At 54.0% G+C, this 23,135-nt stretch overlaps 3 protein-coding genes across 4 annotated transcripts in view; 1 reads left to right on the forward strand and 2 right to left on the reverse strand.

The window, feature by feature from the left end:
- Dnajc11 (DnaJ heat shock protein family (Hsp40) member C11) overlaps positions 1 to 9,364 on the forward strand; it is a 48,889-nt gene extending 39,525 nt beyond the window's left edge. The window contains exons 11-16 of the mRNA XM_075946727.1: positions 4,059 to 4,214; positions 5,148 to 5,217; positions 6,164 to 6,221; positions 6,302 to 6,444; positions 6,854 to 6,983; positions 8,092 to 9,364. Of these exons, the coding sequence (XP_075802842.1) occupies positions 4,059 to 4,214; positions 5,148 to 5,217; positions 6,164 to 6,221; positions 6,302 to 6,444; positions 6,854 to 6,983; positions 8,092 to 8,117 (583 nt within the window). The 3' untranslated portion in view covers positions 8,118 to 9,364. The remainder of the gene's footprint in view (positions 1 to 4,058; positions 4,215 to 5,147; positions 5,218 to 6,163; positions 6,222 to 6,301; positions 6,445 to 6,853; positions 6,984 to 8,091) is intronic.
- A 688-nt stretch (positions 9,365 to 10,052) lies between these two features.
- On the reverse strand, positions 10,053 to 15,846 carry Thap3 (THAP domain containing 3). Of its 2 annotated transcripts, XM_075946728.1 has the most exons (4): positions 15,730 to 15,846; positions 12,426 to 12,618; positions 10,993 to 11,073; positions 10,053 to 10,761 (listed from the first exon to the last, which is right to left on the reverse strand). In XM_075946728.1, exons 1-4 carry the CDS (start codon positions 15,801 to 15,803, stop codon positions 10,480 to 10,482), a joined length of 630 nt encoding a protein of 209 aa, XP_075802843.1. In that variant the 5' UTR covers positions 15,804 to 15,846; the 3' UTR covers positions 10,053 to 10,479. The 2 variants fall into 2 exon arrangements, with proteins under 2 accessions (XP_075802843.1, XP_075802844.1); XM_075946729.1 differs by lacking the exon at positions 10,993 to 11,073.
- An 808-nt stretch (positions 15,847 to 16,654) lies between these two features.
- Positions 16,655 to 22,861, reverse strand: Phf13 (PHD finger protein 13). Its single transcript, XM_075945702.1, has 4 exons — positions 22,463 to 22,861; positions 20,687 to 20,788; positions 19,256 to 19,790; positions 16,655 to 18,936 (listed from the first exon to the last, which is right to left on the reverse strand). The coding sequence occupies exons 1-4, from the start codon at positions 22,499 to 22,501 to the stop codon at positions 18,710 to 18,712; spliced, it is 903 nt and encodes a 300-aa protein (XP_075801817.1). The 5' UTR covers positions 22,502 to 22,861; the 3' UTR covers positions 16,655 to 18,709.
- Between the last annotated feature and the right edge of the window lie 274 nt (positions 22,862 to 23,135).

A 23,135-nucleotide genomic window follows, 5' to 3' on the forward strand; every position in this document is an offset into this window, starting at 1 on the left:
GCAGAGAGGTCAAGGGGCATAACCCAGCAGTGAATTGGGAGCGGCCTAGGCTCTCCTCCCTCACACTTCACCAGGCCTGTCCAGTGACCGCGTCCACACCCAGGGCCACCACAGGCGTCTGCAGCATCAGGTTCTTCCTTGTCTGTAGCATAAGAACGTGCATCCTTTCCTCTGCACTGCCCAGTTCCTCAGTCGTGCTGTCTGAGTTTGTTTGGGTTTTTGATGTTTTGTTTGAGGTATGGTCTCACATAGCCAAGGCTGTCTTGGAACTCAAACTTGGGATCCTCTTGTTTCAGTTACCTTAGTATTGAGATTTCAGACACGGACACTTCTAGCTTCTGGGTTTGCTCACTTTTCTGTTGCACTGCAGTTGGGCCTCCTTCAACCACCTGGGCATCATCCTTCCCAGCAGAGGGCAGCTGTCCGTCCTCTTCCGCCTCTCCTTCCTCCCTACACTTCTCTGTGCCGGGATTCTTGGACAGCAGGCTAGAGCCCTGCTTTTGTTGCTGCCTCCCAGTGGTGGCTCTGTGGGCGCAGTCCTTGTCTGTGCAGACTTCCACAAGTGGCCCAGTCTGGCCTGTGTGTTTAGTACCGGTTTTGTATCTGGATGGAGTTCTGAAACTCCCAAGAGATGGCTGTACTGTGTTTTCAGTGTCCTTGCCTCAAGGGCCCATCTTGGCCTGCTTCCTAAATCTCTAGCTTATATGCATGGTGCCCCTCTGTATCCATGGATATCACATATATGGATTTGAGCCACCAGAATCAGCAATAATGGAGAAAAGGTCGCAGACAGTGCAGTATGGCAGCTGTTGATGTAGCATTTGTGTTCAACAGGACCAGAAGTCAATGAAAGATCTTGTCTAAGAAAAGAAAGGTGTGAACAACTGCTTAGGAATGACACTTGAGGTTGTATGCACATGTGTCCACCAAGAGTCCGAAATTCTATGAGTTCCAATGCATCAAGCGCCCCCTTCTGACCTCTGCAGGAACTGCATGCATATGATGCAGTCATGCGTGCAGGCAAACATTTGTGCACGTGAATCAAATGACTTTTTTTAAAATATAATACTGGTTTCTGCAGACACACTACCGTTTTACACTCTGAGCTGGGACTTCCTGGGTCCCAGTCTCATCTGCATGCTGACCCTCCTTTATCTGGAGTGAGCGCACTGGTGAGGGCACTGTGCCCTGCTGGACTCTCTCAGCACTATGATGATAACTTACTTCCAGCTGGCTTCTGGGGACAGTGTCACCTGTCACCTGTGTTTTCTGTGACAGTATTAAACTGTCCAAACTAAATTTTTAAAGGATTTATTATTTTTAGGGCTAGAGAGATGTCTCAGCAGTTAAAAGCACTGGCTGCTCTGCCAGAGGTCCTAGTTCAATTTCCAGTACCACATGGTGGCTCACAGGCATCTGTAATGAGATCTGGTGCTCTCTTCTGGCCTGCAGGTGTACATGCAGACAGAACACTCATACATAAAATAAACGAATAAAAATTTTAAAAAATGATTTATTATTTTAATATGTGTGTGGGTCTGTCCACATGAGTGCAAGGGCTCTGAGGGGCCCAAGGAGTCAGATCCCCTGGAGCTGGGGTTCTGGGCAGCTGCAGGCCTGCAGATGTGGTCTTAACTACTAAGCTGCTGCTCTAACTGCTTCGAACTGAATTTTTGTGCTGGTTGGACGTCCCTTATCCTTGACATATTTGTACGTAAAGAGGAGTCTTGGGGAAGTGAGTCAGTTCTTTTGCGCTATTTTGTAAACCGTGCGTGTTTCAAGGATTGTGGCTCTTTCATCTTGGTGTGAAATTTCTTAGCATTCATTTGTTCCTGCACCTGCCTGTCCTCTTGTAGTTACCCTTTTGGTAATTTGTATCCTTTCTGTCTTTTGTTCTTAAAGACATGGTCTCACTAGATAGATAGTGCTGACCTCAAAGTCATAAAGATCCGAGTGCCTCTGCATCCCCACTGCTGGACTTAAAGGTGCGCCAGGCTTGGGTCCTTTCTAATAACATCTTACAACACTGAAGCCCCTTGATAGTCAGTCTACTGCATCTTACGAAGCTGATGTAATTTCATTATCCAGTTCACTAGGAGTGTATTGCTTAATTGTGCACTGTAGCTAGCGCATGCCTGTGCTTTGTGTGTGTATCTGTGTATGTGTGTGTGCACTTGTAATCCCATCCTCAGGAGGCAGGGGCAGATGCATAGCGAGTTCTAGCCACGAACACACAATCTAAAAAAAAAAAAATCTTAAAAAAAAAATACAGGGCTGGAGAGATGGCTCAGTGGTTAAGAGCACTGACTGTTCTTCCAGAGGTCCTGAGTTCAATTCCTAGCAACCACAACCATCTGTAATGAGATCTGGTGCTCTCTTCTGGTCTGTAGGCATACATGCAGACAGAATACTGTATACATAATACATAAATAAATCTTTAAAAAAAATACAAATCAATGTATTGTTTGAGGAATATGAAGAGAGGAAAGAAAGGAAAGATGAATACTGCTTGGGCCAAGAGTGGTGTCTTGTGCCTATAATACCAGCGGAGGTGGGAGTATTGCTGCAAATTTAAGGCTAGCCTGGGCTATATAGCACCAGGGTAGCCTGAGCTGCATAGGGAAACCTTGTCTTAAACAAGTGCATTCTTGCATACATACCTAAGTGGGTAGCTGAATGGGGCAGTGTGTGCTTAGCACACACAAGGTCCTGGGTTCTGCCAAGGCAGCCATCAATGCAGTGGGAAACATGCCCATGCCCTGTGCTCATGCTCACCTGTCCGCTGCTGTCAGAGCTTCCGTGTCTTTGTTGTAGTGAATCTCTGTACTGCTAGCTCACAGAAACTAAATGCTCGGCTGATAGCTAAGGCTTGTTTCTAACCAGCTCTTATAACTTAACTCATACTTTTTAATCTACGTGGCTGATTATCTCGTAACCCATTTCTTTTATTGCTCAGTTACCTTTACTCTGTACCGCCCATGCTGCTTCCTCCGAGTCTCCTGATGTCTCCACCTTCCTCCCAGCATCCTCTCTGCCTGGAAATCTTGCCTACCTATTGGCCGGTCAGCTTTGTATTAAACCAATCCGAGTGCCGCTTCTTCACAGTGTACAAAAGGATATTCTACAGCACTTTGCTTTAAGATATAATAAACACGGACTGGAGAGATGGCTCAGAGGTTAAGAGCACTGGCTGCTATTCCAGAGGTTCTGGGTTCGATTCCCAGCAACCACATGGTGGCTCACAACCATCTATAATGGGGTCTGGTGCCCTCTTCTGTCCTGCAGACATATACAGACAACACTGTACATAATAAATAAATGAATGAATGAATAAATCTTTTTTAAAAAGATACAATAAACACTAATCTGACGCCCAGCCCAGTGGCACCGACTAAGGGGGACTGAAGCAAGAGGATCAGTTGATCCTAGTAGTTCAGGGACAGTCTGGGCGACCACCTCCCTGCCCCTCGTCTCAAAGCATGAATAAAGCCTCTGTTATTTAGTTAGTTAGTTATTATTTTTGTGTCTTAGCCGGGTAGTGGTGGCGCATGCCTTTAGCCCCAGCACTCAGGAGGCAGAGGCAGGCAGATCTCTGAGTTCAAGGCCAGCCTGGTCTATAGAGCTAGTTCCAGGAGAAGCTCCAAAGCTTCAGAGAAACCCTATCTTCTTTAAAAAAAAAGAAAAAAGAAATGAAAAGAAAAAGATTTTTTGTGTCTTATGTGTGAATGTCTGTTTATATGTAGATAAGTATGCAGATGCCCTTGGAGGCTAACAGTGGGCATCTGCATAGTTATCTACATAGAACTCAGGAACTAGAGTTACAGGCAGCTGTGGGCTTATCCACTGTGGGGTGCTGGGGAGCTAACTTGGGTCCTCTGGAAGAGCAGCCAGTGCTCATGGCCATAAGCCATCTCTCCAGTCAGTCCCTAGTCCTAGTCTTCATATGTGGTCAAGTTCACTGGGAATCAGCTCAGCTTTGGAGCTGGCGTGCAGTGGCTGAGCCCCACTGCTGCTCCGTGGGACCTGACACCCTGTGTGTGTCCTTGTGTTTCCCGCAGGCTGAACAGGGCCAGTCAGACCTACTTCTTCCCGATCCACCTGACGGACCAACTGCTCCCCAGTGCTGTCTTCTACGCCACCGTGGGGCCACTGGTGATCTACTTGGCAATGCACCGTTTGATCATCAAACCATACCTCAGGGCTCAGAAAGAGAAGTGAGTTTCGCACTAAGAACCTCCACCTCGGTCTCCTCTAAACTGGAGAGCTGACTGTGTCCCCTAGAAAAAGAGGACAGGTTAATGCTGGGGAAGTACAAGCGTGGTGTCCAGGTCCTGATGGTCCTCGTCACTATTGGCAGCGGCAGCCGCAGGTTGCTCCCTTCTAGCCAGTCTGTCCCACCCTCAGAAATGACTGTTTGCTTTATAAAATCGGCTTCAAACGGGGCCAGCACAAATGTTGTCTCCCTCTCTTGTATCCTAGACATCTCACCCTGGCGCTGAACTTGAAGTAGAATGGGTCTGTTTTGTGTGACACTAACTGTAGTCATGGAAACCACAGAACAGACCTAGCTTTGAAATTTCTTGTAGGGAGCCCCTCCCCTCAGTCAAAACTGAGTCCAAGCATCCCTTGGAAACCCAAGGGATGGAGAGGCCCCGTGCTAGCCTCAGAGACACTGGGGCACTAAGGTTGAGTGGGAGACAGGGTATCCCTCTTCTAGCTGCCTGTGACCTGTTACTAGTCTAGGGGCTGAGTTTCCATGGATGTTTAAGACCTGGAGCAAAGAATGTCCTCCATCTGGCAGTGCTGTGTGGGCTGACCCCGAGTGCCTCTGTTTGCTGTAGGAGTGGGCATTTCTGTGCATCCAAAGTAGTCTGAATTGTCTCTGCCTGCTGGAGTCTTCTCCTCTCCTAAGGAAACAGCAGTTTGGGAGGTTCCATGGAGGAGGTGGACAGGGAAGGTGATCCCAAACTAAAGGGAGATGCACAGGCCTGCAGCTCAAAGGCTGGCCTGGGGTTGTGTTTGGAAGTATCTTCGAAGTTCTAGAAGTAGAAATCCAGTTAATTCGCAGACTGCATGCTGGGCTCTGTCCAGCAGAGGGCGCAGTTTGCTCACCATAGAGTCACTTGTGCCCTGCTTCTCTCTGAAAGGGAACTGGAAAAGCAAAGGGAGAGCACAGCCAGTGACGTCCTGCAGAAGAAGCAAGAGGCAGAAGCTGCTGTGAGTGTCCCACTGCCACTGTGCAGAGTTCAGACCCAGGGCAGCCTCCTCTGTTCCCTTCTCCAACCCATCCTGCTGAACTGGGACTGCAGAGGAAACTCCTTTACCCTTGTGTTAATCCCAGAGCCCAAGGGCTTTTCTTCCCCCTCATTTTACAACCTTATTGCCTGTCTGTGACCTGTGGGCACGTTCTAGAGACTCCGTTGTGTGCCTTGAGATGAATACAGCCCTCCAGGGCCAGACAAGGATTGTGAAGTGGCGGGGCTGTCTTCTTCTCCCTCTACGTACTCCTCCTGTTGGGAGAGCTGAGGGAGCAGAAGCATCATGACTGAACAGCAGGGTACCATGGGTTCTTGTGACCAGAGGAAGGGCAGCAAAGGCACAGGACTGAGAAACTGCATGAGGTCACGCATGTCCCCAGGCAAACCCCAGGCAAATTTGGGGGGCAGCACACAGCCCTGCCCAGCTGTGTGTTCCACAGAGAGCACAAGTCCTTCTCAAGGAGAGTGGGCTCCAGCTGCTCCCATGAAGTGTCTATCTTCAGGCACGACCTCACAGTACTCGGGATGACCGCATACTTGTTATGTAGCCCAGGTAGGCCTTGAAACTCATCACTGTGGAGCTTTTTATTTCTTTTGAAATACTGACTGTGTTCGGTAATTTCTCATCCTTCACTGAACTCCATGTGCAGAATCACTGAGAAGGAAGAAAAGGTGCTGTCCCTTCCACTGGGGTCATCGTGTAGGGTTCTGCCTTGTCAGGTGACTCCCCAACACTGCTTAAATGGGGCTGAGGGCTTCAGCCCGGTGGGTGAGCTGAGCTCAAGGCTTGTGCTCTTTTCCCTGCAGTCCCTGAGCAGACATCTTGACATGGACACAAACTGGGTGTTTGTCATGCTCTTACCAAAACAGTCCAGGGTCCCCGACATGTTCGTCTTCTCTCAAAGGTGCGGCTGATGCAGGAGTCTGTCCGGAGAATAATTGAAGCAGAAGAGTCCAGAATGGGTGAGAAGGCACCCCCTCTGTGGGCTGGGCACTGGGGTCTGGCAGGACAGCCTGTGTCACCCCTGCCGCTCTGTCTGCAGGGCTCATCATCGTGAACGCCTGGTACGGGAAGTTCGTCAACGACAAGAGCAGGAAGAATGAGAGGGTGAAGGTGATTGACGTGACCGTGCCGCTGCAGTGCCTGGTGAAGGACTCCAAGCTCATCCTCACCGAGGCCTCCAAGGTACGTGACCAGTCAGTCACCAAGGCCACCTGTTCCCAGACTGGGGTGCAGCTCCATGTGACAGGACGGTCAGGCCTGCAGTGACCATTCCCCCACAGTCCGGAGAGCTTCTGTGCTGGGACTACTTCTGCTCCGTGGGCCCTAAAATTCACCCGAAATGACCACTGAGTAGCCCACACCTGCCTTCCTGGCACTTGCATTCCGTTTATCTGTAAGTTCCAGAAGGGGTGTGGACTCTGCTGGCCGTGGCTTCAGACTGGACGGGAGAGAAGGGGCTTGATGGCCAGTCTAGCACTGCCTAAGTAAACAACTCCAATCTCATCAAGCTCCTCATCCATGTTGTGCCCAGTTGGCGGCAGAAAGGAGCGGAGCAGAGCAGGCCTTGAGGGCGTCCCTCTGTTTGTTGCAGGCTGGGCTGCCAGGGTTCTATGACCCGTGTGTTGGGGAGGAGAAGAGCCTGCGAGTGCTGTACCAGTTCCGAGGCGTGCTGCACCAGGTGATGGTGCCTGACAGTGAGGCCCTGAGGATACCAAAGCAGTGTGAGTAGTGCCCTCGGTGTCGACAGCTGAGCTGTGAGGAGGTTAGAGCACGCTCTTGGCCAGGTGTGATACTCAGGCACCCAAGAAGCTGAGCTAGTAGGATCATGGATTCCAAGTCAGCCTGGGCTACCCAGTGAAGCTCAACTCAAAAACTCAAAAAAAAACCTAGCCGAGAGGTGGTGGTAGCAAATGCCTTTGATCCCAGCATTCAGGAGGCAGAGGCAGGCGGATCTCTGTGAATTTGAGGTCAGCCTGCTCTACAAGAGCTAGTTCCAGGACAGGCTCCAAAGCTACAGAGAAACCCTGTCTTGAAAAACAACAGGAACAAAGGGGAAAAAAAAAGACCCTAGCACTCAGGAGGCAGCGGCCAGCCTGCTCTACAGAGGAAATTCCAGAACAGCCAGAGCCAGGGCTGTTAGCAGGAAGCAAAAAGTCTATTAGAGAAATGGCTCATCAGTTCAGATCATTTCTTGTTCTTGCAGAGGACCCAGGTTCAGTTCCCAGCACCCACACGGTGGCTCACAACCATCTGTGACTGGTTTCAGGGGATCTGACACCCTCTTCTGCCCATGGGCACCAAGCATACATGTGGTTCATTCATACATTCAGGCAGAACAGTCACACAGAACTTTTAGATGGGGTAAGATGGGGTAGGATGACCATTCTTGCCACAGCTGTGAATGGCTGCGTGGAAGTGACCCTTCGCCCTGGGTGCAGAAGCGGGTGCTTCAGGTTGAGGGTGGTGGAACTCAGGAGGCAGGGGTCTGAAATCTAGGCCAACCGTGGAATGCATAGAAAAGCCCTGCCTCAGAACACAGGAAATGCAGCCGTTCCCGGCCCGGCCTTGTGCAGGAGGTAGAGGAAGCCCACCTGTCCTCTGCTGCCCTGACTGACTTGTGCAGGAGGTAGAGGAAGCCCACCTGTCCTCTGCTGCCCTGACTGACTGTGCAGGAGGTAGAGGAAGCCCACCTGTCCTCTGCTGCCCTGACTGACTGTGCAGGAGGTAGAGGAAGCCACCTGTCCTCTGCTGCCCTGACTGACTGTGCAGGAGGTAGAGGAAGCCCACCTGTCCTCTGCTGCCCTGACTGACTTGTGCTTTCCTTTCCAGCTCACAGGATCGACACAGACGGATAAACTACTGGGAACCCTGAGTAAAAAGGCTACAAAATACTTTCCGGGGAGTCTACAACTTTGGAGCAGGGAAACCCAGACATGAGATGTTTTTTGTTTATCCCTCAAGAAGGTGGCGCTGTATCAATTATGTGTTGGGACATGCAGACAGCCTAGCCTCGTGGGTGCTGTGGGTGAGGACTGCAGAGCCCCACCCTGGCCAGACCACAGCATGGCCACATCTTTCCCAAGGATCATGTTCCTGGAGGACAGCGCCTAAACCGACTCTTGAGGTCACCCCCGCCCGGTCCTCATGAGTGACCGTGCACAGCCGCTCTCCGGAGGCATTTGGGACATCCTCACACATGGACTGTTCTTCCTGAAGTCCACGCTGCACCTGGGAAACATAAAAAGGAAGGTGTGTCGCGTGCTGCTCAGTAGACTCCCACAAGCCACCTTTCTCTTCTAGAACATTACACAGTGGACTGGAGAGGACTGTGGGTTTATAAAACGGCTTTTTATCCGAGAACAACAGGTTTGGAGACTAGTCTTTCTTCCCCTTCCAGAGCTTCTCAAATCATTCCTCCAGGCCCTGGCTTGGGACAGAGAGGGGAGACCCCAGGTCCCAGGGTACACTGTCCAGGCATACTGCCCACAGTGCTAAAGAAAGATCCTGCTGCCAGTGGCCCCTGCACCCCACCCACAAGACATCTGCCTTGCAAAGCTCTATAGGGCGGCGCTGGAAGGAGGGGACCTTTGCAGGTAGTGGGGGCACAAGTTTGCCAATTCCTGGGTGTGGGCCCAAGGCTGGCCCAGGTACCTGAACCTCTAGTGAGCGCCCAGCAGGCAGTGCTGTTGCTTACCAGGCCAGGCTCTCACAAGGTTCCTCCTAAGGAGCCTCAGTTCCCAGACCCCTTCTAGTGCATTGCACACTTGGTGGCTGTCATTGCAAGCTCTACCCTCTGAGCAGGTGTGACAGCGGTGGTGACTCTGACTCTGGTTCCCCAGCAGTAACTGCTGAAGGCAGACACTGCCTCACCATCCTCACAACCCTTCGGTTTTTAAGAGCATTCAGTTCTGTAATATTTATCTCCGTTTTTCGGTTGTTGTTTTTTTTAAAGAGGCTTTTTCTTTGCCCCAGAATAATGTGCAGTTTGCACTATTGCATGAGCCCGACTCAGTGGCCTGTGGCTCCCTGGGCACCGCTGCCCCTTCTGTGTGAAGCTGACTGTGGCGGCACTGCCCAACAATAAACCTGACCTGAAAGCTGAGGCCACTCTGTCCGTCGGTGCGTGTATGTTTAGGAAGGGGTAGGAGACAGCTACAGTGCCGTAGGCCTCTCCCACCCCTGCTGCTTCAGCTTAGACCATTGGCTTCCATTCCACACTCAGCTTTACCTTAGACATAGAACCTCAAAATAAGGAAATTAGACATAAGATTTTGTGTTTGCATTTTAATCATGGTCTGGCTGTGTGGTCCAGGCTGGCCCAAAACTCCTAATTCTCCTGCCTCAGCCCCGAGTGCTGAAACTACAGGTGTGCGCCTCTACTCAGACATTTAACGTTTTCACTTTTTCAAACAGTCTTCGTGTCTAGATAGTCTGTTCTTGGTTGTGAGTCTGGCCTTTAACAGCTGGGCTCCCTCTCCAGCCCGTGTGTGGGTATTTTGCCTGCATGTGTGCACCAGGTATTTACGGGGTGCCCTCAGATCAGAAGGGGGCAAAAAAAGAAACAAAAACCACCTAGAATTGGAGTTGGATGGTGGTAAGCCGTCCTGTGGGTGCCAGGAGCTGGACCTGGAGCCTCCGAACGAGCAGCCAGTGCTCTTGACCAGGGGAGAAGGTGTTTCTGCAGCCCCGCCCCACGTGCACTTATTTATCTGTTTAGTTATTGTCAATCAGTCCTGTGGCCGCGGTAGTCGCTCCTGTATCAGGAAAAAGTGAAAGCAGCAGGCCTTAAATAGAGTTCAAAGAATTTATTCCACATTTACACAGACCAGGCCAGAAAGAGTCGTCAAAAATACAGGCTGGTGCGGGAGACCCTTGCCCTGCCCTCAGAACTGCTCCTCTGGGAAGGTGAGGAGGACCCCACAGACTAGCCATGTTCCTGGAGGTGGACTGCAGGAATGGCCACCTCTCCCTCGGGGAGCTATCTCTGGCAGGGCTGTGACAACTCCTAACATTTGGTCACTGTTACAAGACAGGCCCACAGCTGCCATCCTCAGCCCAGGAGACCCGAGATTGTGCCTCTGGTTCCCCAGCACTTGGGCCCGCCCCTGACGAGGGCATCCTATCTAGCCAGTCTCAAGGTGCCTTGCAGCACCAGTAGTAGGAATGTGCACAGCAAAGACGAAAACCACTTCCTCACATCCCAGAGCCTCCTCGGGCTCAGTTCTGCTGTGCTGGCCGTCTGGCCCGTGGTCCCCGCTGTCCCTCTCTGTAGGCTCGCAGGCGGCTACATGTCCTCCGAAGCAGCAGCCTCTGGGCCCTCAGTCGTTTCCGGAGCCTCTTGTTTTCCTTCAGCGTGAGGAAGAGTTTTTTTTTCAGGGTATCCAAGTCCAAAAGGGCATAGCTGTGATCGGACGGCTGTCCCGGGAAGGGCCGTTCTAACCCCATGGGGCCGGCTGGCAGGCCAGAAGCCTCCATTGCTTCTGTTCTCTCTGGTAAGACCTGAGGACAGAGGTCAGTAGTAAGAGCTGTCCAGGTGTGGCCCTGTGTCCCCAGCAGGAAGGCTTCTGAGCTGGGGTCACAATGCCCCCTACCCTTCTGGTCTAGCTCCAGCCCCATTTCCCCCACTTCCCCTTGTGAAATCCCGACGGTGGTCTTAGGAGAAGCTCTGGTCCTGTCATCTGTCGGGTCCTCTGGGGCATTTCTGAGACCAGCTTGTACCCAGGGTCTTACCTCTTTCACAGGGCCTTCAGTGTCTGGAGGCTGAAACTCTTCCAGTGTGCCGTCCCCACCAGCCCCCACCTCAGGACAGACCTGGATACAGCAGGCAGGCGGAGTCAGGCTGGCTGAGCTGGCAGACACCGGATCCTCAGGCAGCTGCCTCTGTCCATCCCTGAGTAATCCCTGCCCGGAGGCTGCAGCCAAGTCCTGCGCATCTGCAGTAAGAGCCTGCCTCCCACCAACTCCCGGGGCTCTAGCCTCTGACCCACTGAGCCTGAGGCCACAGCTTCCTCTGGGAAAGCAAGCATCCTGAACTCAAACCTGACACTCCGCTTTTCTCCAGATACTCTCTCAGCGCTCACTAAACTCAGTACGAGTGCACTGCCTGACTGCCCTCCACTGCAACCCTCACAAGAGGCGGCATCTCTCCCTCACCAGCTCTAAGACACAGCCGTGGCTCAGGCAGGACACAGTGGGACCTAACTGTGGGCCAGACAGAGGCCTGGTACAGCCACGTCCCCCTGCTCAGCCTGAATCCAGCTGTGCTGACTCTTGCCTGCACTAGGTGTACTCCCCAAATCCTGGGTCAGTGGCACCTGAACAGGTCCCCACAGCTCCAAGGACCTGGCTCCTCTGGGTGAACACCGGCCCTACAGTACCCTGTCATCAAAAGGTCATGCAGCTGCTGGCAGTGCACACCGTGGCCATCTGCAGCTTCTTGCCGCCAGCTTAGCCTGGGGGCACCGAGGACTGTGAAGTGGACCTGCTCAGATTTCTTCCAGCTTCTGGCCACTGGCCCTGGCTTCCCACCTAAGAGCCGTAACCTCCACCCTATAAACACGGCCTAGAATCACTAGATACTTCAGGCTGGAGTTCGTGGCAATCCTCTGGCCTCCGCCTCCTAAGTGCTGAGATTATAGGCATGTGCCGTACCTGGGTTTCTTATTTATTGTGAGATAGGCTCTCATGTACCTCAGACTGACCTCAAACCCCAAGGATGACTGACTTCTGATCCTCCTGCTTCCACCTCTGGAATGGCAGGATTGCACACATGCACAGCCACGGCCTAGACTGCAGCGCTGGGGATCTAGCCCAGGGCTCCGTGCATGCTAGGCAAGCACCTCTACCAAGGGAACAGCAGCCCCTGGCCCCAGCAAGCACACATTAGTGCTAAAAGTGTTTGAAATTACTTTTCTTCTCTCTGGGGGATGGGACAGGGTCTCGTGTACCCCAGGCTGGCCTTACCCTCCCACCTCTGGCTCCAAATTATGGGATTACAGGCCTGCACCATAGTTTATGCAATGCAAAGGCTCAAACCCAAGGCTGCTTCCATCCTGGGCCAGTACTCTTACCAGCTGAGCTACACCCCAGCCCCAGCTTCTTTTTAAACTCCCCATTCAGCACACAGAGAGTCCCACTGGCTGAACGTCAGACCAGCACCTTACCTGTGCGGGGTTCTGAAAAGCAAACACGGTGGGCACGGCATTGTGTTTGAGGTTCTTGCGGTTCCCAAAGGCGCTGAAGCACTCGGGTCTGAAGTGCTCAGAACAGATGACCGTGTGTTGCTTGGGCTTGAAGTTGACCCGGCCGATGTTGAGCACCCACTCCTTCAGGAGCTCCGGGCGGCTGAATGGGAACCTATGGGCACAGCATTCCATGATCCAGCCTTAGGAACTCAGTAGTCCACTTTGTTACCCTAAAATCCGGACACTCGCCAAGGCTGTTATCAGCACATATATGAAACCCAGGATCAGGAGCATGGCAAGAGCTCAAGAGAGCTGTATTTCCAAAGCATGTGCCAGCAACTCTCCTTCCTTCACGAGTTCACCGCTGGGGCTACAGAGATGGCTCAATGATTAGGAGCACTGAATGCTCTTCCGGAGGACCCCAGGGTTCAAGTCCCAGCAGCCACATGGCAGCTCGCAACTCTCTGTAACTCCAGTTTCAGGAAATCCACCCTCACAGACGTGTGCAGGCAAGACACCAATGCACATAAAAGAAAATTTAAAAAAAAAAAAAGTTCACCTCTGACCATGTCTCAATTTCCTGCTAAAACGTGGCAGTGGATAGGACCAAGTCCCTGCCCTTGAGGAGCCTACGTGGCAGACAGCAGCAAAGCAAGCTGAGGCGGACTGTGAGGGCTGCAGCAGCTGACCACAGGAGGTGGCCCTGTGGTCCTTAGCAAGGTAACACCTGAACAGACCCTGCAGCAAGTGGCCTTCACAAAGGGCCATGTGACACGAGGCTTTAGATAGGTGTGAGTCTCTGTAGGTTCCAGAGCAGGGAAGGAATGGCAGCAATGAGAACCAGGGCCGAGCAGGAGAAAGTGCTGGAGATGAGGGAACACGCTATGAAAGCAAGACAATGCTAAGTTAGCGACTCAAGTCTGGGAAGGCTGAGGCAGGAGGACTACTTTGAATTCAAGGACAGCCTGGAGTACCAGAATGACACCTTCTGTCAAAAATAGAACAACTGCTGGGCGGTAGTGGCGCAAGACTTTAATTCCAGCACTCGGGAGGCAGAGGCAGGTGAGCTCCAAACCAACCTCATTACTTAGCAAGTTCCAGGCCAGTCAAGGACTTGTGTCAAAACAAAAGAAAAAGAAAAGGCCAGGTTTCAAGGTTTGCCTGTGGATCATGAAGCAATGGGAAGGAAGGAACTTCGTGTTTGCCATGGAGGACAGGAGGTTTGGGTGAACACAAGTTTGGAATGTTAGGTGTTCAAGGTGCTCTTCGACTGCCCAAGAACAGGCGTGGCAGATGGGCACATGTGCCCGGGGATGTCCCTGCAGAACCTGCCAGCCTGGGAGACTTCAGCACTCTGGGTCCATGTTGAACACGGCAGCACTCAGTGTGGGAAGTGGGAGGACTCAGCCGAGGAGACTGACAAGGGCGATCTGGGACAGAGGTCAGATGTGTCCTAGGACTCTGGGGGAAAGACCAGTGTGGTCACAAGCTAGTGAGAAGTCAGGTAAGACAAAGGCAAAGCCCAAGCAAGAACTGACGTGGCAGTGCAGGCCTGGAATTCCAGCAGGAAGATCCAGCTTAAAACCAGCCTGGGCGACACAAGACCTCTGCTCTCTCAGAAAAGTAGGAGCAACACCGCCTGAGAGAAAGGTCACACGGGTTAGTAATGAAAGCATGGAACGCACACAGAAGGAAAAAGTCATTAGGAGCCTACCAGTCTACGTGATAACTGTGTTAATAAAAACATTCTAGGCTGGCAGTGGTGGTGCGCACCTTTAATCCCAGCCCTCGGGAGGCAGAGGCAGGCGGATCTCTGCGAGTTCGAGGCCAGCCAGGTCTACAGAGCTAGTTCCAGGGCAGGCGACAGGCTCTAAAACTACAGAGAAACCCTGTCTTGGGGAAAAAAAAAAATTAGAGCCAGCAAGATATTCAGCCGGTGAAGGCACTGGCTGCCAAGTCTGATGACCTGAGTTTGGTCCCCATGATTTCCATGGTGGGCGAATGAAACCAACTCTAGAAGCTGTCCTATGACCTCCACTGCTGCCCTGTGGCATCTGTGCCCACACACAAATAAATAAAACAAAGGTGGGGGTTAGCGATACGGCTTAGAGCACCAGCTCTTAACTTCAGAGGACCTGGGGTTCAATTCCCAGCACCCACGTGACAGCTTATAACCGCCTGTAACTCCAGTTCCAGGGGATTGGACACCTTCACACAGACATACATGCAGGCAAAACATGAATGCATATGAAATAAAAATTATTTATGAAAAAAGAAGAAAAAGGCGAGGGTGAATGGAGGTGACTGTCCCTGAGTACACGGCAACATGACCAGGAGACAGAGGTCCCTGGATAACTGCCCATGCAGGCACCAAGAGGCCCTTCATTTGCAGAGCACAATTCTGACACATGTTCAGTGGAGTACTATGCAGAAAAGAACTCAAGTGCGCATGCGGGGCAAGGATGACTCTGGCAACAGTGGAAAGAGGGAGGGAGAGAGGAAAGGAGAGGGGAGAGGGGAGAGGAGAGAGAGAGAGAGAGAGAGAGAGAGAGAGAGAGAGAGAGAGAGAGAGAGAGAGAGAGAGAGGCTCAAACCTGGCTCTCCCTGTGGGCAGGTGAGAAGAGACTGGAAGTGGGTGCCAGTGGAGAGTCGTCTGTGGGCTGCCAACTGATGTGTGCATTTTTCCGTGGTAGAAGCATTGAAACAGTGTACTGAGGCCCCGCGGGGGGTGGGGAGCACCCGACGCGGCGCAGGCTGCCAGGCCTCGGTGAACTGCGCCGGAGGCACAGACACTGCTCGAAGCTGGCGCCTTGAAGGGCGCTTCCCTGGAAAGGGCTCCGCACGAGCTGGGCTGAGGGAAGGAGTCCTGGGACTACAGGGCTGAGTACCCACCACCTTCCCACGACCAAAGCCCCTGCGGCCTGGCCATCCTGGAGGGCGCTCATCCCTCCAGACCACGTACCTCCGCCTGGGCCTCCCTCGAGGTGACGCAGGCAGTAAGGGGCCAGCGTAGGGACACAGCCAGACGCCACCCACGAGCAGCCTGTTTACACTAAGCACCTAATGCTTCCAGGCAAGATGGGTTAGCCCAAGCCTGCACTAAGAGAGGCTGGCGGGGTTCGGGCTTTGAGGCTGCGGGAACAACCACTGACGCCCCAGCCGTCCCCTCCCTGCAATCCCGGTCCACCTCGTCCGCACACCCTGGGCCTCCCGGAGCTCCCGCCCGATGCACTGGGGCCTGTGACTGCTACACAGGGTCGGGTCCCGGCCTCCCATCCCTCACCGGTGGAAGGTGAGCTGCTTCCTGCGGCTGCTGTAGCGGTTGCAGCATTGCCGGGCCGCGCACGACTTCGGCATCTCGGAGATGAGCCCGCTGCCCCTAACAAAGATGGCAGTACGCGGCCCCAGGGGCGGAGCTTGAGGGGCGGGGTCTGCAGGGCTCAGAGGGCTGGGACCTGGCTTGCTCTGCTCCCCGCCTCCATGAGTTTAAGCCCTATTAACCTTGGAAACCTGTATCAGAGGTGTCAACCCTCAACTCAGCTAATATTTTAAAGGTCCCTGAGGTGCTTGTAGGCAGTAGGAGTTGGATCTTTTTAAAAACAGGTGGAGACTGGCTAGCCTGGAACCCATCACATTCCCCTATCAGCCTCCCAGATAAAGGGGGTACCCATGGGAGGTACCCTCTTGGCCACTTGGGGGACAGAAGTCTAGCACTGCAAACTCACCCCTTCTCAGATCCGCCTCTCTCTGCTTACCAAATGCTGGGCTTAAAGGCCTATCACCATAATGGGACAAGAAAGTTCCAATCCCAAACTTGCAGAGCAAAGGCTGTGGCTTTGAAGCACAGGTAAATCTGGGGGTGGGCACACCACCTTTGGTAGAGACAGAGTGACTGAGGAAGAAGCCTTTTTTTTTCCCCTTTCCAAAACAGGGTTTCTCTGTGTAGCTTTGGAGCCTTTTGTGGAACTTGCTCTGTAGACCAGGCTGGCGTCACACTCAAGATATCCCCCTGCCTCTGCCTAGTGCTCAAGCCTGTCAGTAAGCTACACCGGGTCTAGGAGTTAACTGGGGAAGCAGACCAGGAATTGCCGTCCTTTTCATTGTGCTAAATGCCAAAAACAAGTCAGCTTTGCCAGAGTCACCACCCAGAGAAGTGACTGGGAAGACGCAGTGTCCTTCAGCACAGGATAACTCAGGAGACACCAACCTCAAAGTAGCAATATCTTTATTTACAAAATATACAGTTTCACAGAAACAGCTTGCTTTATACACATAAACTTTATAATTACACAGAACCATGTAAACGATGTTGTGTCTGGCCTGGCCAAAGCCAATGGGAGGGGTCTACTTTGGGGGTGACACCTTTCCCTCCCCTCACATCACTAGCATCAACCAGGAGCCCCTAGAAGGGTCATGCCCCGTTTGCATAAAGAAGCTGATGACAGCTGCCCAGCTCAATCTACCCCCAAACCACCCATAGGGACAACTCCCCTTAAAAACACAAAGCAAGCAAACAAATTGAGATGAGTGTCACTGTATCCCAGAGCTATCAAATCTCTGGACACAAACAACAATGGCCTTCCACACCAAACCACAACAAAACCACGTATTCTTAAATGCACTTTAAAAAAAAACACCTACTGGAACTTTGGTTCTTCTCAGGGTGAGGATACTGGACAAGTACTGTCATGGGGCAGGTCTTTGGCAAATTCCTCTTAACTTGTCCTGGGTATTCACTCCAGTCAGAGCCAGACAATAGCCTGGGGACAAGACTTTCTGGAACAGCTCCTTCACTATAGCAGAGTTCTCCCTTGAGATCTACGCGACCAACTGAGCTTCAGCAATGAGTATGTCTCTGTACTTTAATATGAGCAATAGGACTTTAAAAACAAACAAAAAACTAAGACAGTTACTTAAACTGGACAAGCGTGAAAGACACTGAGACCCACCCCTTTCCCTCCCCCCAAGAAGGGCTCTGATTAGCCTCGTTACAGTCTGAGCTCCTTTGGTGTTTAAGATGAAAGCCTGGTGACCCTGCAAAGGTGTTACACAGGGGGAAGAAATGGGACCTACTTGGGTACTCTTCCCTGTCTCATGCCTAACAAGAAACAATACTTAAGAAATATACCCACTGCTTTGCCAAACACTGCTGAGAACAAGCATCAGAAGAGCTGAAGAACGAGAACCCCGAGAGCCACAGCACTCCCTCTTCGTTCCAGCGCTAAGACCACCAGTGTCCAGGTGTGGGGCAGCCCTCACCCAGACCAGGGCTCTGGGTCACACCTTTCCAACTCCGCACACTGTTGCAAGCTGATGTTTCAGCACTAATCCAAACCTGTGCCTTGCCCCGGGAACCCAGCAGGCCAGCCTGTGTGCAGTAAGGGCAGTCCCTGCAGGATGCCCTTGGATTCTTTCTCACCATCATCTAAACCAACAGCACATAGGTCCTGAGGACAGCATCATCTGGGGGCTGCTACTGGAGCAGATGAAGAACAGAGAAACCAAGTGCTTCCACAGAGGGTGGTGCTGGGCACCCTGGGACACGGACCACCGACAGCATGTAGGAAGACACTGGCCAACACTTTGGACTGTATTGTGCAAAAAAAATGGTTTTTTTACATCATGCAAAACAAGAACTGAGTTATGAACACAGGACAACCTCCACCCACAACCCCGCTCTGTGGATAAGTGGGTACATACTGTCCCTTCAACAAACAGTGAAAAACCAAAGACTCACTGCTCACCCACTACCAAGGGCTCCTCTTGGGGACACCAGATCTCTAAGGAAGCAACTCCCTAGCCCAGTAAGCACAACTAAGGCAGGGACAATGAGATCACAAAGGGGCAGACAACTTGGACGGTTGCTGTATAGACACTTGTGATAATAGACCAACACTGGAGAATAAACACAGGCCAGGGGAACAGAACAACTCCACTCCCAATCACAGAGGAGACAGGACTGACAGCTAGAACGGCTCCCAACTGTGGGAACTGGCTAACGATCCTGTGTGCCCGCACTCAGCTCGAGTAGACCTGGTGCTCAGTCTGTCTCCGGTACCGAGAACACAGCTGGAGCAGCAGCTTTGGCCACCATTTTATCTGCTCACTGGCTATGTACAGTTTTATCTGGACAGCTAGTCCTTTGCTTAGGCACCTGAGTGGCAGGGTCTGCCCGCACCAGAGCCGGGAGTTCTGTGCTCAACTAAGGGAGGCCACAGAGCCCAGGCCCTTCCAGTCCCGCCTATCTCCTGGCCAGCTCCAAATCAGTCCAGAAACAGCTTCCGGGAGCCCATTCGGGAACGATTGGATCGTCGGATATCGAACTTGGAGTCCCGGCACTTTTGGCAGACAAACACTTCCGGAACATTGGACTTGCGGATCTTCGCACAGGACAGGTGGATCCAGGTGTGGCACTCGTTACACTCTATCATGGGGCGACCAGCAAAGGGCTTCATGCAGAAACAGGTGACAAGATCCCAGGAATCGTCATCTGGAGGGAAATGAACAGTTGACAAGTGAGAACCTCCTGAGGTCCGCCATCTTGCCTGGGAGCTGCACATCCAGCACATGGTGGCCAGAGTGTGGCCACACTCACAGCAGCTGCACTAGCTGAGCTGGTGTCTCTCTGAAGGCAGTTACTTCATCCCAAACAGTGCTGAGAGCCATGGGGGGGGGGGGGGGGCTGCGTCATTTTCACACTCAGGCTTGGACAGAAATCTTGGGCTGTACCCAGCAGCTAACAACTCTTAAGAGCACCTATCTGCCCTTCTACACTTCCTCCCTGATCCCACCCCAGGGAAAGCACTCACCTGAGTCCACCATGATGTCTTCATCGTTGCCAGTGCTGTCTTCATCCCGGAACACCACCTGCTTCCCCTGCCGGACAATAGTCCGTTTCCCTTCAGTTTTTATTTCTTTAACCTGATCAGGTGACACAGCAGCACAGGAGCCACTTGAGGGAGTGTCAGAGTCCCAGCCTGAGCAGGGGTCAGCAGAAGCCTGGGGAATATCCTGTATGGTGGGACTGGTGGGGGTCTCTACGTATGGGTCTGCAGCTTCCAGCTTCAGCAAACCCCCTCTGTACCCCTCCTTCACAGGAATGTCGCTGTCCCTCCGCTTCCTCTTCTTCTTCTTCTTCAGCTTGTCTGTCTTCTTCCTGTCCAGCAGGAAGTCACTGGGCTTTGCCCGCTGCAGGAGGGAAGGCTGCAGGTGGCTGAAGCAGCGGTCCGACACCGGCAAGGGCACAGAAGAGGTGATGTCAGAGAAGCCCGTGTCCCAGCCATCACTGTCGATGGTGCCCGCAGTGCTGTTGGCGGGACTGGGGCTGCTCCTCAAGGGGAGCTCCTGAAACAGAGAGCAACAGGGCATGGTTGGTCATCTAAGCAGCCTCCAGGGCTAGGAGCCTCCAAGCAGGTCAGTCCTTCTACACTGAGCAAGCACAACTTGGAACCTGGGCTCAAACCAGCATCAAACTTATATGACCTCATTAGTATTAACGCGCCAGCAGACCAGGACGGCACACCTTCCCTCACTGAGATGTTCCTGCCCAGAGCCAGGACAAAGCTCACAGTCAAGGCTAAGGTGCAATTCGGGACTGGAGTGGCAGAGTGCTTGCCTAGCATGCAAGGAAGGGGCCCTGAGTTCTTCCCGCCCTCCAAGGTCCTACAGAAACCGCTACTACAATCGCCTTCTCTCAGCTTCAGTCTTCCTGGAGAAGGAAGAGTACACCTCCATTTGTTCTCCCAACAGTCCCAAACTCAGATATCTGCCTGCCTCTGCCTCCTGAATGCTGGATTAAAGGCATGCCCCATTTCTGGCTCACAACAGGTATTTTTCAATTAAGTGACTTAAGTTAGTTTCAAATTTTTGACCTTCTTTAAAAGCCAAACAAAATAACAGCTGAGCATAGCAGCACAAGCCTTTAAGGGAAGTGGTTCAAGGCCAGCTTGGTCTAAAGAGTGAATTCCAGGACAGCTAGGGCTACACAGAAAAACCCTGTCTTGAAAAACCAAAAATAAGTAATAAGTAAATGGAAATCTATTTGTTAAGTCAGTTCTAGAGAAGCTTACGAAAGCTTTGGAATCACTTCCCTGTTCCCTGTCTGAACTCATCTAGGTTCCCAAAAACCTGATTCCCGCCAGACTGCTGCCTGAAGCTGGCACCAAGTGCCTCCAGACCCGCTACTGCTGAAGCACCTGTAGCAGGGAGTCAAGGCTGAGGCTCCAAACTGTAATCATTACCTCCTTCGGGTAGGGGATGTAGCCAGCATATGCCAAGACGAAGGTGCAGAATTTGTTGAAGTCTTCAACAGTGCGGCGCCTCTTATAGCTGGGGGAGTACTCCTGTGGAGGGAAACAAAGGGGTTGTGAAGAAAACTCCAGGAGGTGAAGCTGACCAAAACAAAGCAAGCTGCAACTTTTATTGCCAACTCACACAGCACTGCAGAATTTACAGTCTAGAAACAAGATAAGGTGAGTTGGGGTCAAGAAACAACGAAGTGTTCTTAAAGGTAGAAAAAGGAGTTTTAAGATTCTGTGCCAAGAACACTGGGAAACTAGCTAGAAGATAAAAGCTTGTCTAGAGTCCACCTCCTGGCACCCGCCTTATCTGTTTGTCCCTGCAGGCCTATCGGGAGCTCCAACATCGACATTTTTGCTAGAGATTTTCCACTCTGAAAACAAACTGCAGCTGTGGCTCTAAAGAAAAATTAAGTGATTTCAAAAACCAGCTGCTTAATCTCGCCTTGCTCTCCAAACCTGACTCCCTGGAGGCCAAGGCAGGGAGGGGGAGCCCCACTGTCTGCAGCTCGGGGCTCGGAGGGACACCCGCCTCTCCTGGGAGGGGCGGGATGCCTGCCGGACACCCAAATGTTCTTAGAACCGAGTCGGAATGGAGAACGCACCGCTCGCTTTAGGTGCGCACTTACGACTCAGACAGGATCGGCCAGCTCAGGGGCCGTTCTCAACGGCCGCACAGCACCTACCACAAGAAGGGATTTTTCTCCCGAGAAGGCGGAGCATCCAAGGCCCCGGGAACATTCCCTGCGGTTGCTCCCGCAACTTGTCACCACCCCCACCCGTACTCAGGTGCTCGGCCAGCTGGAAGGGGGACACTGGGCCGACCTCCGAAAGCCTCCAGCGAAAGAGCAGCACTTTCAAACGCGGACCCAACTTGCTCGGGCAGGCCGCTAGCTCCCGCCCCTCGGCCAGCCCCGCAGGCGACAGAGTGGGCCGCGCGCTCCCGGCACTCGGGCGGCCATAGGCCGCGCCACCGGGCCCCAAACTCCGGCAGAACTTTAATTTCGCCCCGGGGGACATCGCGGTGGGGGGGAGGGGGGTCAGGGCCGCGGACGCGAGTGCGGGGCGGTGCCGCGGTGGCCAGGGACCCGCCCTCCCTCCCGGAGCAGATGGCGCGCGCCTCCCGCTCGCCCGCGCAGGCCCCGGAAGGTGCGGGGCCCACCCGTGGGGTGCGGGACGCCCGCGGGACCCGGGGTGGGTGTCCCGGAGCCGCGCAGGCCCCGGCGCCTACCGCCCGCAGCGGCGACACCGCGGACCGTCCGCGCCCCGCCCCGCCCCCGCCGCACACCCCGCACACCGACCCCGACCGGGCCGGAGGCGCTGCGCGGGGGCCGCTCCCCGGAAGGAGGGGGAGGGGCAGGCGCGGGAGACGGAGTCCGGCTCCCGAGTGCGGACCCCCGGGACGCGGGTGCCGTGGGGGTGGGGCGCGGCCTGGCCGGTGGAGGGGGCGGCAGGACCGCGCGCGTAGCCGTTCCGAGGGGGCCGGGCCGCCCCGGGGAGATGGGGAGGGGACCCCCGCGAGCCCCAGCCGGGGCGGCGGGAGGGTGGGCGCGGCGCCCGGGGAGGACCGGCGGGGAGCAGCAGCGCGGGCCCGAGCTGGGGGCGCCGGGCGAACGTGGGGGGAGGGAGGCCGGGCTCGAGACGGCTTCCCGGGGTCCCGCTCGGCCGGGAGCGCAGCCAAGGCCGGGAAGGGGGCGGCGGGGCGAAGCTCGCACTCACCTCGGGGTGGAAAGCGGCGGCGCAGGAGTCGGAGTCCATGTTCCGGGTGGGTGGGTGGGGGGCGGCGGCTGGGGGAGTGCCGAGGCCGGAGTGCGAGAGCGGGCCCGCAGGACGCTCCGGGCCGGGGGGCTCCGGCACCGAGCAGGGCGAGGGCGGACTCGTCCAGGGAGGGGTCGCCCGGGCTGGAGGTGACGGGGGTGTCGGTGTGTCGCGTCTCAGGCTCGCTGATCCCGGACTGAAGTGTCCACAGCGACCTGAGTGGAGGATGCAGCTCCCACGACCGATGCTGTGGAGAGGCGGGAGAGGCACTGTGGGGGGCGGCGGCGGCGGCGGCGACAGCGAGCGGGAACCCGACCGGCTCCCCGACCTGACGCCCAGTTCGGCTCGTGTCTCGGGAGGGAGGGCGGGAGCGCTGCGAGGGTCGTCGGGAACTGTAGTCCAGGGATGGCTGAACTGCGTCAATGTGGGGGGCGTGGCGCCCGCGGCGCGCAGCATTGTGGGCCTCGTAGTCCCGAGCGTGGCGCTACGGCGTCGAAAGGCCGTCTCAAAACTCCAACTCCCAAGAGGCCCTGCGGCCGCGTACGCTAGCGGGGGTGGCGCTGACAGGACTCAGGGAGCCTGAGGAGCGGGGGAGGGGCGGGGGCGCCCACCTTCCGGCTGGTGGGGGAGGGGC

This window comes from Microtus pennsylvanicus, chromosome 13 (genome assembly GCF_037038515.1).
Source record: "Microtus pennsylvanicus isolate mMicPen1 chromosome 13, mMicPen1.hap1, whole genome shotgun sequence".
Taxonomy (NCBI): Eukaryota; Metazoa; Chordata; class Mammalia; order Rodentia; family Cricetidae; genus Microtus; species Microtus pennsylvanicus.

Bases quoted from the DNA above. Each gene is read 5' to 3' on its own strand.
- Phf13 (XM_075945702.1), bottom strand. From the start codon at position 22,501: ATGGACTCCGACTCCTGCGCCGCCGCTTTCCACCCCGAG. The intron at 20,789-22,462 runs GTGAGTGCGAGC...TTCCCTCCACAG, and splicing joins CCGCCGCTTTCCACCCCGAG to GAGTACTCCCCCAGCTATAA. The intron at 19,791-20,686 runs GTAATGATTACA...TCTCTGTTTCAG, and splicing joins ACATCCCCTACCCGAAGGAG to GAGCTCCCCTTGAGGAGCAG.
- Thap3 (XM_075946728.1), bottom strand. From the start codon at position 15,803: ATGCCGAAGTCGTGCGCGGCCCGGCAATGCTGCAACCGCTACAGCAGC. The intron at 12,619-15,729 runs GTGAGGGATGGG...CTGTGCCCATAG, and splicing joins AAGCAGCTCACCTTCCACCG to GTTCCCATTCAGCCGCCCGG. The intron at 11,074-12,425 runs GTAAGGTGCTGG...TGCTGTATCCAG, and splicing joins CTTTTCAGAACCCCGCACAG to GTCTGTCCTGAGGTGGGGGC.